Source organism: Propithecus coquereli, unplaced genomic scaffold (assembly GCF_000956105.1).
Source record: "Propithecus coquereli isolate 6110/MARCELLA unplaced genomic scaffold, Pcoq_1.0 Scaffold184, whole genome shotgun sequence".
NCBI classification, from domain to species: Eukaryota; Metazoa; Chordata; class Mammalia; order Primates; family Indriidae; genus Propithecus; species Propithecus coquereli.
The window spans coordinates 1,078,821-1,094,235 of NW_012143190.1; the positions used below are offsets into that span (position 1 = coordinate 1,078,821).

Sequence of the window (15,415 nt, forward strand, 5' to 3'; positions counted from 1 at the left end):
TACCTATGCACTGTAATACATATCTTTAAGTGAATGCATATACTAATATATACCCAGGGATGGAATTGCTGGGTCATAGGGCTTACTTTTATTCAGCTTACGTACATACTAGTTTTCCAAAGTGGTTGTACCAATTTAAATTCCTTGCTAATATTTGATATTGTCTGTCTTTTTAATTTTAGCCATTCTGGTAGGTTGGTAGTGGTATCGCATTGTGGTTTTAATTGTATTTCCCTGATTGAAAATTTTTTTATATATATTTATGGCCATTTGGATAGCCTCTTTAATGAAGTGTCTGTTTATGTGTTTTGCCAATTTTTCTATTGGGCTTTTTTTTTTTTAACTGATTTGTAGGAGCTCTTTATGCTTTTTGGACATGAGCCCTTGTGAGATATGTGTACAGTGAATATCTTCCCCCTCTGTGGCTTGTCTTTTAATTTTCTTAATGATGTCTTTTGATGAACAGAAGTTCTCAGTTTTAGTATAATCCAATTTATGAACTTTCCCCTGTATTGTTAATGTTTTTTGAGTGCTCTTTAAGTAATCTTTGCCTACTCCAAAATAATGAATATTTTATTTTAAAAGCTTTATTGTTTTATCTTTCACATTTAGATCTGCAGTCTGTCTGAAATATATTTTTGTGCATAGTCCAAAGTAGGGATTGAGATATATTTTTTCCCATGTGGATATTCAGTTGACCCAGCACCATTTATTGAAAAGACCACCTTTTCCCACTGCTCTGCAGTGCCGCTCTTGTCATAAATCAAGTGTCCGAATATGTGAGGGTCTGCCTCTGGACTAGCTATTCTGCTGTATGGGTATAGTTGGCTATGCTTGCAAAATATACTGTCTTTATTATACAATATAATATTATACAAAATATACTGTTTTATTATTTTAAAAACTTGATAATTGTCCCCCCAAAAGGCTCCCATTTTTTCTCAGATTATAGTGGTTATTCTTGTCCTTTGCACTTTAATATAAATTTTAGATATATCTTGTATCTAAAAAAGAACTCATGCTGCAATTTTTATTGTATTGGATCTGTAGATGAATTTGGAGGGAATTGATGTCTTTAAAATGTTGACTATTCCAATCCATGAACATGATATAACTCTATATTTATTTAGACCCTTTTAAATTTCAGTAGTGTTTTATAGTTTTTGTACAGAGGTCTTACATATCTTTTACGAGATTTAGTCTAGATATTTGATAGTTTTTTGATGCTATTGTAAATAGTATCTTTTATTTAAAAATTTCATTTTCTAACCATTAGTTTCTGGTATATTGAAATACAGTTGATTTTTGTATATTGCCATTGTATCCAGAAATCTTGTGCAATTCACTTATTAATTCTAATAATTTATCTGTAACCATTCTTGTGGATTTTCTACATATATAGCCATGCTATTTGAGAATAATGATAGTTTTATTTCTTTGTTTCCAATTCTTGTGGTGGCTGTTTATTTTTTGCCCTGTTGCACTGACAGTGGACATCCTTTGGCAAGCATCACTTCATAGCCAAGGGGAAAAAACCCTAATCGAGTGATCAAAGTTAACATCACCAATAATGGAACAAATAAAAATCCGGCACCACCTGAATGCAATGAGGAGAACACAGAATCACTTCTGTGATATTCCTATCAAAGATAAATGACTTGAGTCAAAACACGAGGAAACCTCAGACAAATACAAACTGAGGGGACAGCATACAAATAACTGGCCTGAGTCTTTAAGGGGTTTAAGGTCATGACTTAGGAACTGTTCCAGATTGAAGAACATTAAAGAGACATCATAACCACACGCAAAGTGTGATTCTAAACTGGATTCTTTTGCTAAGAACATTATTGGGACAACTGGCAAAAACAGAATTCATTCAGAGGGTTAGATGGTAGTAACATATCAATATTAATTTCCTGATTCTGATGGTTGTGTAGGAGAATGCCTGGTTTGTAGGAAATACCCACTAAAGTATTTGAGGGGGGAATCATAAAGTATCATATCAGCAACTTACTCTCAAATTGTTCAGAATATTTCTTTGTACTGTATCTGCAACTTTTCTATGATTTCGCTTTATGATTGTTTCAAAATAAAAGTTAAAATAAAAGAATACAAACTTTACTTATTTCCAGAGAGGACCACCAGGTGGAGTCCTTAAGCCAGAAAGCTGGTTTTTCTTGGCCCTTCTTTTGCTGCATTTAGAAAAAGAGTGGTGATGGAGTATTTCTTTACTTTAAAAAGCAAAAGTTATACAACTTTCCCTTCCTTCAGCACAGGAACAGGGACAGAAATCAAACCAGATGCGGTTTTATTCACTTTAGGGTAACTCTATAAAGTTGCAAACAGAATTTTTTTGATTCCGTTTCTTTTGGCCCGTGTTTCTCAACCTCAACGCTATTGACATTTGGGGCTGGATAATTCTTTGTTGTGGTCGCTGTCCTGTGCACTGCAGCACGTTTAACAGCATCCCTGGCCTTTACCCACTAGATGCAAGTACATTCCTCCAGTTGTCACAACAAAAAATGTCTCCAGACATTGGCAATTATCCCCTGGAATACAAAAATCACCCCTGGTTGAGAACTACTGTTTTTGGCAACAAGGTGTTCTCTGCTCTGAGTACTTTGGTTTCTGTTGGCTCAATAGGGAGGCTGAGATATCTGGTCACCCTTAGCGTGGCTGGTCCATAGTGGTGGTGGTGGGGCTTTGGGTGGTGGGACTGAACCCTAGGATCTGAGGTTTGGTAGCTCAGTGCTGCATCATCAAAGGGTGCTGTTCTGTGCAGACAAGACACAGAGCCTGGAGTCTCAGGAAAGGCCTTAGACAACTAACAAGGAAGGTTCATGGGAGGAAAGCAGCAGTGAAGGCCAGGGCGGGGGAGCAAACTCCCTCCTCTCCCCCTAGCAGCCAGTACCCACTTGCCTCCCAGCTGGCTGGGCAGAACTTTACCATGCTGGAAAATGGCCTTGGTATACTACTTTCCATCACCCCTGCTTGTTCCTGTGAAAATGTCCTCCTTTCATACTTCATTTCTCTACCTCCTTCCTTTTCCATCCTCTGATCTGAAAGTCCACCCCTCACCTCCTCTCAGGGGCCCCAACATGCCCAAAGCTTTTAGGCAAAAGGCCCCTCCAGCCATATTACCAATGATGCAAATGCGGCAGATGGTGGTATCCCCAAGTTCAAGGACACTCCACTCCTGGACACATTTGCCCTTTTATTTTTTTAAAGCTCTGTCCACCCTCCTTCCCATCATAGGTGTGTCTTCTCTAAAATGTCTAATTCTCCCCAGCCCTTTGAAGAGCTGCAAGATATAAAGTCACTAGTGGTGTCAGGGGGGATGGGGATATGCTCATGGGGGCCACCGTGATGTGCCAAAGAATTTGGGGATAAGGTCAGAAAAACCCACCCCCTGGAAATGAAGCTAGTTTAAAACAAATGCATCATGGCTGCATCTGGGCAGCTGCAGAATGATACCCCTCCTGCAGAGAGCCAGCCCCCGACTCTGGGCACAGGCTACTCTGGGAGTAGCTTTCCCAGAGTGTCATCCAAGGGAGGTCACTTCACCTCCACAGGAAACAACAGATTTAGAGGAGATGACCCATGATCCTGCTACTTAAAATCCATAAACGTATCCTGCCCCAACTCAGTCCAGACAATCTTAACCTTAAGGTTGGACCATCTGTGAACAGGCACTCTATGTGGTCAGTGCCTTTTGACAAGGTGGCATTTAGTCTTTAGGACTTTGTGAACAGCTTCTCAACTCCCCATCCGACCTGTTGGCCCTGGGACGGGCTGGCCCAGCCACTTGATGAGGGTACCTGCTCCCGAAGCTGCCTGGTTGCCTTCCTGTAATTGGTGTCCCTCGGGACGTAAAGGGAGTTTATTTCTGATTCAACTCCACACATCAGACTGTCAGCTGTCAGTGGGCAAAGAGCTCAGGTTTGTTGATATCTGGGCTGTAGGGGTGAAAAGGGTGGCTTGCACGAGGGGTAATTAACAAGTTGCTGGTTTTAATTCCATGTCAGTCTCATGGAGGAAGTTGAATGCATATCAATATTCTGCTCAGTCCTGGCCACAGTATCGCAAGCATGCACACTCACTCCTTCACTGCCTCACATTGACAACTCGGGTCAGCTCGTGCTTGCAGTGGACAGCTGTTGGGTTGTGTGGCTCTCCCCACTTTCAGAAAGCTGCACACTGCTCCCTTCCTCTGGCACAAAGGTCCTTGCAGCCACATTCTGCTGCACAAGCCTGTCCCTGTGACCACAGCTGATGGTACTGAGTGAGCACGAATGCAAGGCAGGCTGCCCAAGTTCTGTCCCTGGGGAAAGCAGGGCCAAGAAACAGACCCTGAAAGTTTGCTCAAGGGGTTGGACTTATGCCAGTTTCACTTGGGAGATGCACCTGGTGGTCTTGTAATTTGTCCTATCAACTGGAGAAGCAGGCTATGGAGAGAGAGAAGGGTGCTACGGCAGTGCAAAGAGGATCCAGGTGACATTTAACGCTGGTCCCAGGATTCCCAAGGCCCTGCTGCTCTCTTCCTTGAGATTCAGAATCAACCCTGCATTCACAAAACAATGACCCTCGCCCACTTTGGTGTTTCCTAAGTTGAGTCTAGTTGGTACATTTCCTTTACTTGCAGCCAAAGGATTCCTAGCAAGTACAAGCTTCTGACCTCACAGAGAGGTCATGGCAAAAATCCCATGCAGCACATAGCCTGGGAGCAGGGATTTCAGTCACTGTGCGAAAGACAAGCTGTAACCTAATTAAATCATGCTTGGCAGCTATAGGTGAAGAGGCTTGCAGTCTGGGCCGTGGAGGGCTCCTCCTTGACAGGTGTTCCTATATGGAACACCGATGGAAGGTGTTCCTATATCTGGGGGGCTCTAGACCCTCCACCCAAGCAGGCCTTTGAGGCCCAAAGAGAGTTTCTTTGCCAAAGGATGTCCTGGGGTTGGAACTCTGGAATTTTCCCCACTGCTTTATTACACTGACACTTGCTAAAGCTCAAAGAAGACCTTCCACATAATGACATCAGATCCCCAAACCACGAATAAAGCGATGTTCATTTCACACCTTGGTCAGCACTCATGTTTAATTCTTTTGTGCCTTGGAAAGAAATACAGGTTCCTATGCCATGGGATGTTAACTCTTTTATTAATTTAAGGTTAACATTGTATTTGCTTTGTCGATTTCTCTTTCGGAGTTGTGGATTTGATGAACAACAGCTGGGTTCTCTTCAGCTCATGGGGACAAGTCCAATGCACTGTGGTCACAGAGAGGAGCAGGACAATATGGAGAAAGACGAGGTCGAAAAAATTTAAGGCAAATGTTACTCCCGTCATACAGGGAATTGTTCAAGCAGATCTGTGCATTTCAATGAAAATATATGAAACATTTGTCAAAATAATTAATATTGGTAAAAATTAGAACATGTAGCTTATAAAATGCCTACACAGGTTTGGCAGAATCCATCCGACTGTGTCCCGTAGGCTAGTAATTTACACACACACAGGAGCGTCCACCTTAAGAGCAGGTCTCCTGGGGGCAGAGGCCAAGTGTACCTTAGAAGCAATTCCATGACGTGGGACGTGACGGGCGAGTAACAACTCATGGGCTGGGCTTACATTTTGTTAAGAGGAATTGCTCGGTGTCTCCCTAGCACCCTCCTCAGAAGACTCTGCATCAGGTAGAGGTGGGCGTTCGGCTCCTTAAGACTCCTGGAGACTCAGGTAGAACACAGTACCAAGGAGAGCACGGCTCACTCAAGGGAGAATGCTGCAGAGAAAGAACCTTCTGATCTGGGTTTGGCATCTGACTTTCTAAGCCACTGCTGCAGTTTCCGAAGCAGCCGACTATGTAGAAATAGATGCTCCGTCCCCAGTGGTCATACCTTTTATGCCCTCAAACCTATTTACAGTCTGACCAAACTGTCCCCTAGACTGCTTGGTGGCAGGAGATGAGCAGGTAGACTGCTGGCCCTTTGTCACACATGAGGATGGCCCAGGGCTCGCTGGCCAGGCCGGCGAGATTTACTATGGAGCTGCACAAAAGCACGGGGAGAAGAGTGATGTGTTCTGCCAAGCGTCTTTCCTTTCAGCTTTGGTCTTGAAGATTCAGTAAACTTATGGTCCCAGAAGCTGCTCCGAAGCCGGAGCTGTGGATTCCCAGAATTCATTTTGTTCCCGTTTAGAGTTTACCAGAAGACTGTAGCCAGCAAGCAGTGTCTGAGAGGATATCACCGTTTTGGGAACACCTCCTAAAGGGCCACCACCCACCTGGCTTGGGTGCCCAGAGAAGCTGCGGAAGGACCTTGCTCCTGGGCGGATAAAGCTGTCAGATGCAGGGCGCCGCCCCTGACTGGCCAGTAGTCTGCAGGAAGGTGGACGGACAGATGGGTGGACAGGAGCGCCCTGCCCTCTGCGGGCGGCCAGGTGCCCCTACCCAGCCAGCAGGCACGTGCGGCAGCAGAACTGAATGAAGAGCTTCCGCTCGCAGAGCCGGTTGGACTTCACCATCTCACAGAACGTCTCGTCAGCTGGGCCCCGCGTCAGGAAGGAAAAAGAAGGGAAAGATCAGCCTTAAGATTGTTTCAATCCTTCCACGTTTGCTGTGGTGCACCAGCTAAGGGGGACACAGAGGGAGGCCGGCGGCACCCAGGTAGCTCCTGGAGTCCCCCTCCTGCAATGCGCTTGACTGCGCAAGCCCGGCGTGGCAGAGGTGGCGCCTTGTGGACAGGGGCTCTTGCTAAGTCTAAGTGACTGGGGAGAATTCACGAGGGGGATATAGGGGGTGGCGTGGAGGGGTCTAGGGAGAACACCCAGGCTGGGCCAGTGGGGCCCTCGGGGCACACGTGCATCTGTCTTTTTGGACAACTGTGCTGGGGGGGGGGGGGCTGGGGGCCTGCCACCCTGCTGGTGCTCACCATTGCTGCATGTGTGGTTGGTGATGCAGGAGGTCCCCAGCTGTGTGAAGCCTGCCTTGCACCTGCTGCAATTCCTGCTGGAGCCTTCACAGCTCAAGCAGTTCTCGTCGCACCTGTGGGAAGATATGGTTCCTGCTGAAGCTTGGGGAAGAGGCCCCACTGCTCTGGGCTCCCTTCCTGGAGCCCTCCTACCCTCCTGGGACCCCCTTCTGGCCCCCTCAGGTTTGGTCCTCTTGTTGAGAGGCTGCAACTGTGTCCCCCATGATGCCCTGAGACATGGGCCATGTGTTTGCATGTCCTTCCTCCTATCCGACCTCATATTGTCCTGGGAGGGCAGAGACAGCCATGCCCAGTTGGTAGGAACGTGGCCGGGATGGGAGGACAGCCCTGTTGGCCACTGGCACCCAGCCCACACATGCTCCCAAAGCCACATGCTGCCTCCAGCAGCCGCCGGGCTGTGATGGCTGTAGGCTTGAGGTCAGGGCCAGACTCTACCCAGGGACGTGACAAACCAGACTCTGGAACTGACTGGAGGGGCTGCTGCTGCCAGCCAGGCTGAGCCTCCTTTCTGGCACGCTAGCCTGCACCGGGGAGGTGGGGAGATGCCCTACAATCCCTGCCCCTCCCGGCCAGTCCTGGCCCAGACTAGCCAGAGATGGACCCAGGGCTGTTTCTAACGCACAGTAACGTGACCCCAGGGGAGGGTGGATGCACTAGTGCCCAAGGCCACACCAGCAGTTTTACGGGACCACAGTGGCACTTGTTCATTTACATATTGTCTGTGGCTGCTTTTTCGATATCATGCTGACCTGAATAGCTGTGACAGAGACAGTATGGCCCCAGAAGCCCAAACTACTTGCCTTTTGGCCCTTTATAAAAAGAACTTGCCGACGCTGCCCTCAGGCTTGAATCTGCACGCTTCCCACCCAGGGCCATGTGCGCACCTCCGCTGCACGACTGCCTTTTCCGAGTCCAGCTCCTGGTGACTCGGTCTCCACGGCACTCTGATCTGCCCACCTCCCCACTGCTGCTGCGAAGGGTGGACAGACCCCACAGGCAGAGCTTGGAGGGGGCAGGCAGGGCCTGGGGCAGGAGCCCGGCAGGCTGGGCTTGGCACAGATGCCCCTCCCCCTACCACGTGAGGCCTTCAGTGACCCCAGGTCTCCTGGCAGGCCTCTTTCCAAAGCAGCCCTTTCCAAAGCAGATGGGTTCTGGTTCCACCACTGACTCCACCTCCATGGAGCCCCGGTGCAGCACACCCTCTCCCTGGATGGGAGGTGGGATACTCCTAGGGCGCCCGAGGATGCTGAAACCCAAGTGCAGGCCCTTGGTCTGTGTTTGTCATGTGTGAATCCCACAGACAAACCTGCACCCCGGAGCCTGTCCTCTCCCCTCACCCCACACAGGCCACCCCGAGAGGAGGTTGGGGTCAGAGGGCTTACCAGGGTTGGCTGTGCAAGACCCTGTTCCTCGTGCACTTTTGGGAAGCCCCAGGGATCTGGCCCCTGTCACACTGTCCCCCCACATCTGGCCTGTACCTTCTTTGGATGACTTTCCTCTAGGGACCCTCCTGGCATCTCTTACAGATGACACCCACCAGTGAGATGGGAGCCAGGACTGGGCTGAGCCACTTAAAGGAACGTCAGTGTTCTGGAAGGCCCAGGGGCTGGGTGCTCCCAGGCCGGAGCCGAGGGTTGCTTCGTCCATGAACAACCACCGTGAGCAGTGGGCTGCGGTGGAGAACCACTGTCCTCGCCACGCTCTGTGGGACTGCAGGTGCCTCGGTTTCTATTGCGGGGTGACGAATCACCACACATTGCTCTGCTATTGCTGCTAACACAGTGCAGCAGCTTAACATGACACCCCTCAGTAGCTCCCAGTTCGGAAGCAGAAGTCCAGGCAGGCCCGGTGGGGTCTCCGCTTGCATGCTCACAGGGCCCAGGGCAAGGTGGGAGCGGCCTGGGCTCCCATCTGGAGCTCTGGGGAAAGAATCTTCGAGAGGGGTGATGTGCACCCCTGGCTGATCCCCCCCTTTGCCTTGTAGCTCCCGCTTCTTTCCGTCAGGGTTACCTCTTGGACAGGACCACCTTTGGGCGGGTGGTTTTCAAGATGCCTCTGGTTCTGTGACCTTCTGTGGCATCTACTTCACCCCCAAGACACCCTGGCAACTTTGCCCTGGCCAGTCCTGGAAGGGCGGGCACGCCCAAAGCAGCCCTCTCTCCCCGCTGCACCGCAGGACCACCCCCACCCACCTCTGCCCTTCCGCTGGTCCAGGTGAGAGTCAGACACCAGAAGTCTCAGGGACACAGGCCACCAGCTTTAAGAGCTCCTGTCAGCTTCAGTCTGGGCACAGAACAAGGCAGAAGGCGTGTCCCCGAACTCTCTGCCCCCATTAACCCCGGGGGCTGGGGCGAGAGAAGTTAGTCTACCCCCCAGGCAAGTACCCCGCAGTCTCTCCTTTTCTTTCTGATCGGCCTTGCTGGCTCTTGCTAGGTCCTCTCACTAAGTCCTGACGGTCTCCGGCATCTCTTTTGAGATACTTAACACAGATTGTTCTCAGCTTCAACCTGGGGTGGCCAACCCAGCGGGCATGTGTCCCCGCCTGGTTTCCCCATATCGGCACCATGAGGCTACGTGCTCCCCGGGAGCTGCCCTGGCACAGCAGCAGAGGATGGCCGCGGTGCCAGTCAGCACTCTGGGGCCTGGAGGACGCCTGTGGCTCTCTAAAAGCTGACGCTGCCTGACTCAGGAGAGACCCTGAGAAGCAAGGGGACTGAGGCCATGCTTCCTCCGGAGGGACTCCACTCTGAGGTCCATCCTGTGGGTGTTTCTCCAAGACCTGGTGTGTCAGTCACAGCACTGGACTCCCCTCCGGGGCTGCCAGCTTCCCCTCACGTGGAAACGAGTACCCAGGAAACTCCTGTCCTCCGGTCCCTAAGGAGAGAGGTTTGTGGGGCTGCCTGCCTCCTGGGGGCAGGGGACGCCAGCACCTCTGGGTGCCCGAGAGGGTCCAGCTGCACAGTTGTGTGCATACTCAGCATCCCCTGAACTCCAGGGCATTTGACAAATGACAGTGATTAACACTGTTTAGTTCCAAGTTCTCCCTGGGTTGCTGTACTTAATTATCTGCAAACCAGCTGGCTGGTTAAAATGAAAGGTTTACTTCAGACATCTGTGCCCAGGGCCCTGAGCAGGACTCAGCAAAGCTGCACCTTGCAAGTGGCTGGCAAGTTTCCTACTTCAACTCAGTAGATGGGGCTGATCCTTGGACAGATACGTAACCCCCACCAGACCCCTTTTTTGCGGGTCACACAAGTGCAAGAACTTAGTGGTCTCTCATAGGGCTTTGTTTGTTTATTTTTAAGGGAATAGGTCACAACCCACAGAAGTTCTCACGCATAGCCTAGGAGGCAGACCCCCGTGTGGGGTAGATCTGCCAGTGCTACCAGGTCCCCAGCTGGAGCTGCCGTGCACTGTCCCTGGGCTCTGGGTTGTGATGTCCCGACATAGGGCAACGGTCAGCAAGACACAAGGGCACCAAAGCAAATGGCTTCTCCTTTAATGGCCCATGTCCAACAACAAAAGGGAACATTACAAGGCCCAGAGAACCAGGTAAGAATGGAGTGTGTAGGCACATGGGGGAAATGCGTGGGGAGGGTGAGAAGGGTTAAAGTACATGTGCGTGGACTGCATAGGAAATGGCCTTAGAATGAGCAGACTATTGGGATCTTTTTACTTTCTCTAAATATCTCATTAAAAAAAATATTTTTAAAACCCCAAACATGGTTTTCCTGATGACCACCAGTGGGAAGGATGCAACCTGAGCTGGGGCACAGGCGGGGGCACCCCGTGGAGTCTGCACTGGGGTGTGAGGTCCAAGGGGCAGGCACCTGGTTACTCTGCTTCCCATGCAGCAGCCCCTCCACCTGTCCCTGGGGAAAGTGCCACCAGACTCAGCCCTCTGACCGTGCCCTTGCTAGACGCAGCTGACCACCAATCCCCAGCAGTGTGGGTTCGAGCCAGGAAGACCATACCTTCGACACACTTTGTGGGGCAAACCCGGCATCTCCTCTGGGTAGAACCCCTCGCCACAGGTTGGCACACATTTCCAGTCTTGGAAGTGAAAGTTTTTCGCACAGTGAATACATTCTTCTCTGCTGGGCCCTGAGAGGTGCAGGAAAAGAAGCAGATGACAGGGACAGCCACTAATGACCGGGGTCCAGGCCCACTGCAGCACCCCGGGAGAGCCAGGGTACCACCTGAGGCCACCGGCACAGCTGGCATTTCCCAAGTGCCTGCCGAGGGCTGGGCTGTCTTCACCCACTCCCAGGGCTGGGCGTCCCCAGCCCCATTTCTCAGAAGGGGACATGGAAGGCATAAGCCGATCTCAGTGGGGAGCACATCTCCCCACAGTCCGTGCCACGGTGATCGGCCCTGATTCCAAACACTTTCTTTCCCATGGGGCCCAGGCCCACCTCTGCTAGAGCCAGGGCAGTAGCCACGTGCCAGCCACGTGTGGCTTGGAGCACTTGAAATGTGGCTGTGCCACACTGACATGGGCTGTGAATGCACCTTCCATATACACTGGGTTTCAAAGTCTTCGTATAAAAAAGGAAGTACAACAGCTTGTTAATTTTTTATATGGCTACGTGTTGAAATGGTAATATTTTAGATACATTAGGTTAAATAAGATGTGTTACTAAAATTATTTTTGCCTGTTTCTTTTTACTTTTTAAGATGTGGTTACTAGGCAACTTAAAATTTCATCTGTGGCTTGCATTTGACAGAACACTGGGGAAGGTGACACGGGGAAAACTAAAGATTTTCACCAACAGAGGAGAAAAATGACAAAGGGCTCATGGGGCAGGGAGGAGCGACCAGAAGAGACAAAAGCTCTGAATGAAGGATACAGAGTCATGCAGGAAAACCTTCGGCTTGGCCCAGAGTCACAGGAGGACTTGTTGGCCCTGGCCAGATGCTGGACCACAGTGACTAGACTGAGTGCCTCCTCTGGGCCGGATGTCCCCAGGGAGCACCTGCTGGGACATGAGAGGCAGCGAGGTGCCATGGCTGACAGCCTAGTGGGTTATGTGGCAGGGAACCATCTCAGTAGCTCTGTGACAATCACAGTGCCCGGGGAGACCTTTGCCCCACCCACTTAATTTGATTGTGGTCTTAGGTGGGGGCCTGGCAGCTAATGCAGTGGTATCTCTTCCTCCCGGAGTAAGTCTGGACCAAGCTGGGGCCTCTCCTTGTGTCAAAGAAGATGCTTCGCAAGGTTCTGGAGCCCTGGGGGCCCCAGACACAAGGCTCAGGGCCCGGGGTCTCGGTCCATATCTTAGAACCACAGCGGTAAGCCTGGGAGGGGATTCTGAGCTCCTTCTTTTTCTTTTTTTTTGAGACAGAGTCTCACTGTGTTGCCCGGGCTAGAGTGCTGTGGCGTCAGCCTAGCTCACAGCAACCTCAAACTCCTGGGCTCAAGCGATCCTCCTGCCTCAGCCTCCCGAGTAGCTGGGACTACAGGCATGCGCCACCATGCCCGGCTAATTTTTTCTATGTATTTTTAGTTGTGAGATTAATTTCTTTCTATTTTTAGTAGAGACGGGGTCTCACTCTTGCTCAGGCTGGTTTCGAACTCCTGAGCTCAAACAATCCGCCCGCCTCGGCCTCCCAGAGTACTAGGATTACAGGCGTGAGCCACCACGCCCGGCCCTGAGCTCCTTCTTTGATAGCCAGGAAGAGTGAAGCCGAGGAGGCCACAGGATTTTAAGCAGGAGGTAGAAGCGCAGCCCTTTGGGGTGACGGGGCTTCTGTGATGGACCAGCGTCTCCAGGTAGGGTGTCCTCGACCTCTTCCTGCAATGTGGTGGAAGAGCTGCCCCTCCATAGCATTCTGTCTGGTTTGTGTTGTTCTAGAGTGGAGGCTGCTCTCGTGCTTTGGCCGATCCCTCCTCTCCCCATGGCTGATCTCCGGGGTGGGGGTGTCCACAGGTCAGGTGTGGCCGGTGGGTGCACACAGCAGGGCGTCATTCCACGCCGGGCCTCAGGAGCTGTGCAGTGCCCGCCACTGTCCTTCTGCTCGTGCCTCACCCGCTGAACCCCGTCACCCCTCTGCCCCTTCTCCAACACTAGGGTGGCTCGTTCTTGTGTGTACTTAGTTTCATGCTCAATTTATTAAACTTAAAAGTTAAACACATTCAGTTTGGGAAGATGAGAAAGCTCTGGAGATGGTATGAGATGGCTGCATAACAACGCGAATGCACTTAATGCCACCAAACTGTACACCTAAAAAGGGTCAAGATGGTAAATTTTATGTTACGTGTGTTTTACTACAATAAAAAAGCTGATTAAACACACATTTTCTAAGCAAACTACTTTCACAACTATTAAAAATTATGAATTTCAGAACTCAGTGAAAGTCTTTTAAGGATTCCATTAAGTCACAAGTCTTTATAGGCTTTGAATGCTTTAAAAGCACCCATGCTCGTAACAATAACAGCAAAATGGATTATGCTTATACGGGACTCGCTATATCGTTTGCGGGCCCAGTACAAAGTGAAAACATGTTGTCCTTCTTGAAAAAGCAGGAAAAACATGCCACTGCAGACATTAAGATGGAAAACATTTTCTTTTGCTTTCTCTCTCTCTCGGCCTGTTGCAGTGTTTTTTATTTGGTATTTCAAGTCATGCTCTCTCAGGCACTGGAGCCTCAGGAGCGAGGGCTGACCCTCACAGGTGCCTGGCCAGTGCCCCTTGACTTGGTGTGCGCGTGCCCATGTGCACGTGCCCCACCACCGGGTAAGTCCAGTCCCACAGGTCCACTGCATCAACCCGCGGTGGACAGGCCACCCCCAAGCATCATGACCTCCACGCACCTGGACCGCAGAAGGACAAGAGGCTCATCCTCACTGAGTCTCCCGCCAAGAGCACTGGGACGCTGAGGGCCCAGGGTGGAGACAGATGCCACCACACTCTGCTCTGAGGATGCCACCAGGCACTCACACCTGCCCCTGCTCCTGCCCAACAATTCTGCCCAGGCCCCTGGGTAGGTGGTGGGCAGCAGTGGTCACTGGGTGGGAGCACAAAGGGGAAGGCCAGGTGGGCCTCCAGGGCACAGGGAGTGGGTGGCTGAGAACAGCTGCCTCCAATGAGGTCCACACCTGACATGGAGCAAGCCCCCAGGCGACTTGGAGCAGGGAAGTGCGTCTCTCCCCTGGTGGCCACCTGGGCACAGATGTACATGCGTCCAGGAGCTTAGACAGAACCAGGCGGAGGGCATGGAGAGGAGGGGAGACCCCTGCCCCCACCCCAAGAGGTTTAGACCTGTACACTATTAAACACTTGAAGTGACACAGAAGTCACTGGATTGAGATGAGAAAACCTCCAAGTGACTCCATAAAGCTTTTTGCCATCAGGCAGTCTGGGGGCTTGGAGAAAGGAAAGTAAATGGAATTACTGAAATCAAAACAATTAGTTATAAAACCATGTGCTGAATGTTTTGGGTTCAAGTGACTATGAAATTTAAATAATCAACATCAGTAATGCTTGTGCATCAACCTGGGCTAACAAACAAGTCAAAGAAACAAATAAAAATGATAGAGCTGGCCTTGGTGGTATGCACTTGAAGTCTCAGCTACGCAGGAGCCTGAGGCAGGGAGAGTCATTTGAGCCCAGGAGTTCAAAGCCAGCCTGGGCAATATTGCAACATCCTGTCTCTTAAAAAAAAAAAAAAAAGCAGAAAAATGATATATAAAAAGGCAACAGGGCAAACTTCTAGGGACGCTGCTGAGCTGTCAGCAGGTGGAACGCTGCCAAATGCTGGGCCTGGCGCCTTTTGGGGCTGTCCCAAGAGGGAACTGAGGAGGGCACATGTCCCACAGGTAGCCTGGGGTCAGCCCCAGTCATCGTTTGAAGCCATGCCTTGGCTTCTCAGGCATGTCTACTCTGGGACCGCATAGCAAATGGCGACACGGGGCTCTCATGGCCACACCGGGCAGCATTTCTGATGAGAACAGTATCAGGGCAGCTGTGCTCTAGCAGAGACTGCTGCAAAAGCTCAATCTCACTTGAGTTTCTCAGAACAGACCAAAGTGCTGAGGGCAGAAGAAGAGCTATGAGGAGAGGACTTAGCCCAAAACGAATCTGAGCCCGCAAACTCATGGTGTGCTTCAACTTACCTGTGCAAAGAACTCTGCAAAATGAAACCCAATAAAACAAATGAATTTTCTACTTTGCTGCATAAAAACTGTGCCTGGGAGACATCTGTGCTATCATCTTTGTGGGGAATTATAAAACATGTAAGTTGTTTATAGAAGTCTTTTCCTCTTTGAATAAAACATTCCGAATAAGTGTGGATAGGTACAAAACACTAAGTCTATGTTTTAAAACATCCCCACTCCCATCTGTATTCATCCCTGCCTCTCGGAGGCCTCTGAACACCAGACAAGGCGCCCCAGCAGTCGAGCATCTGTTATCCTGTTCGCGGCTGCCT

The 15,415-nt window shown here is 50.3% G+C and overlaps 1 protein-coding gene across 1 annotated transcript in view; it reads right to left on the reverse strand.

Annotated features, from left to right (window-relative positions):
- Positions 1-5,133: 5,133 nt before the first annotated feature.
- Positions 5,134-15,415, reverse strand: part of PCSK6 (proprotein convertase subtilisin/kexin type 6) — a gene marked incomplete at its 5' end in the record, with an annotated part of 167,897 nt that continues 157,615 nt past the window's right edge. Inside the window, 3 exons of the mRNA XM_012642689.1 lie at positions 5,134-6,538; positions 6,926-7,038; positions 10,960-11,089. Coding sequence (XP_012498143.1) covers positions 6,441-6,538; positions 6,926-7,038; positions 10,960-11,089 — 341 coding nt within the window. The remainder of the gene's footprint in view (positions 6,539-6,925; positions 7,039-10,959; positions 11,090-15,415) is intronic.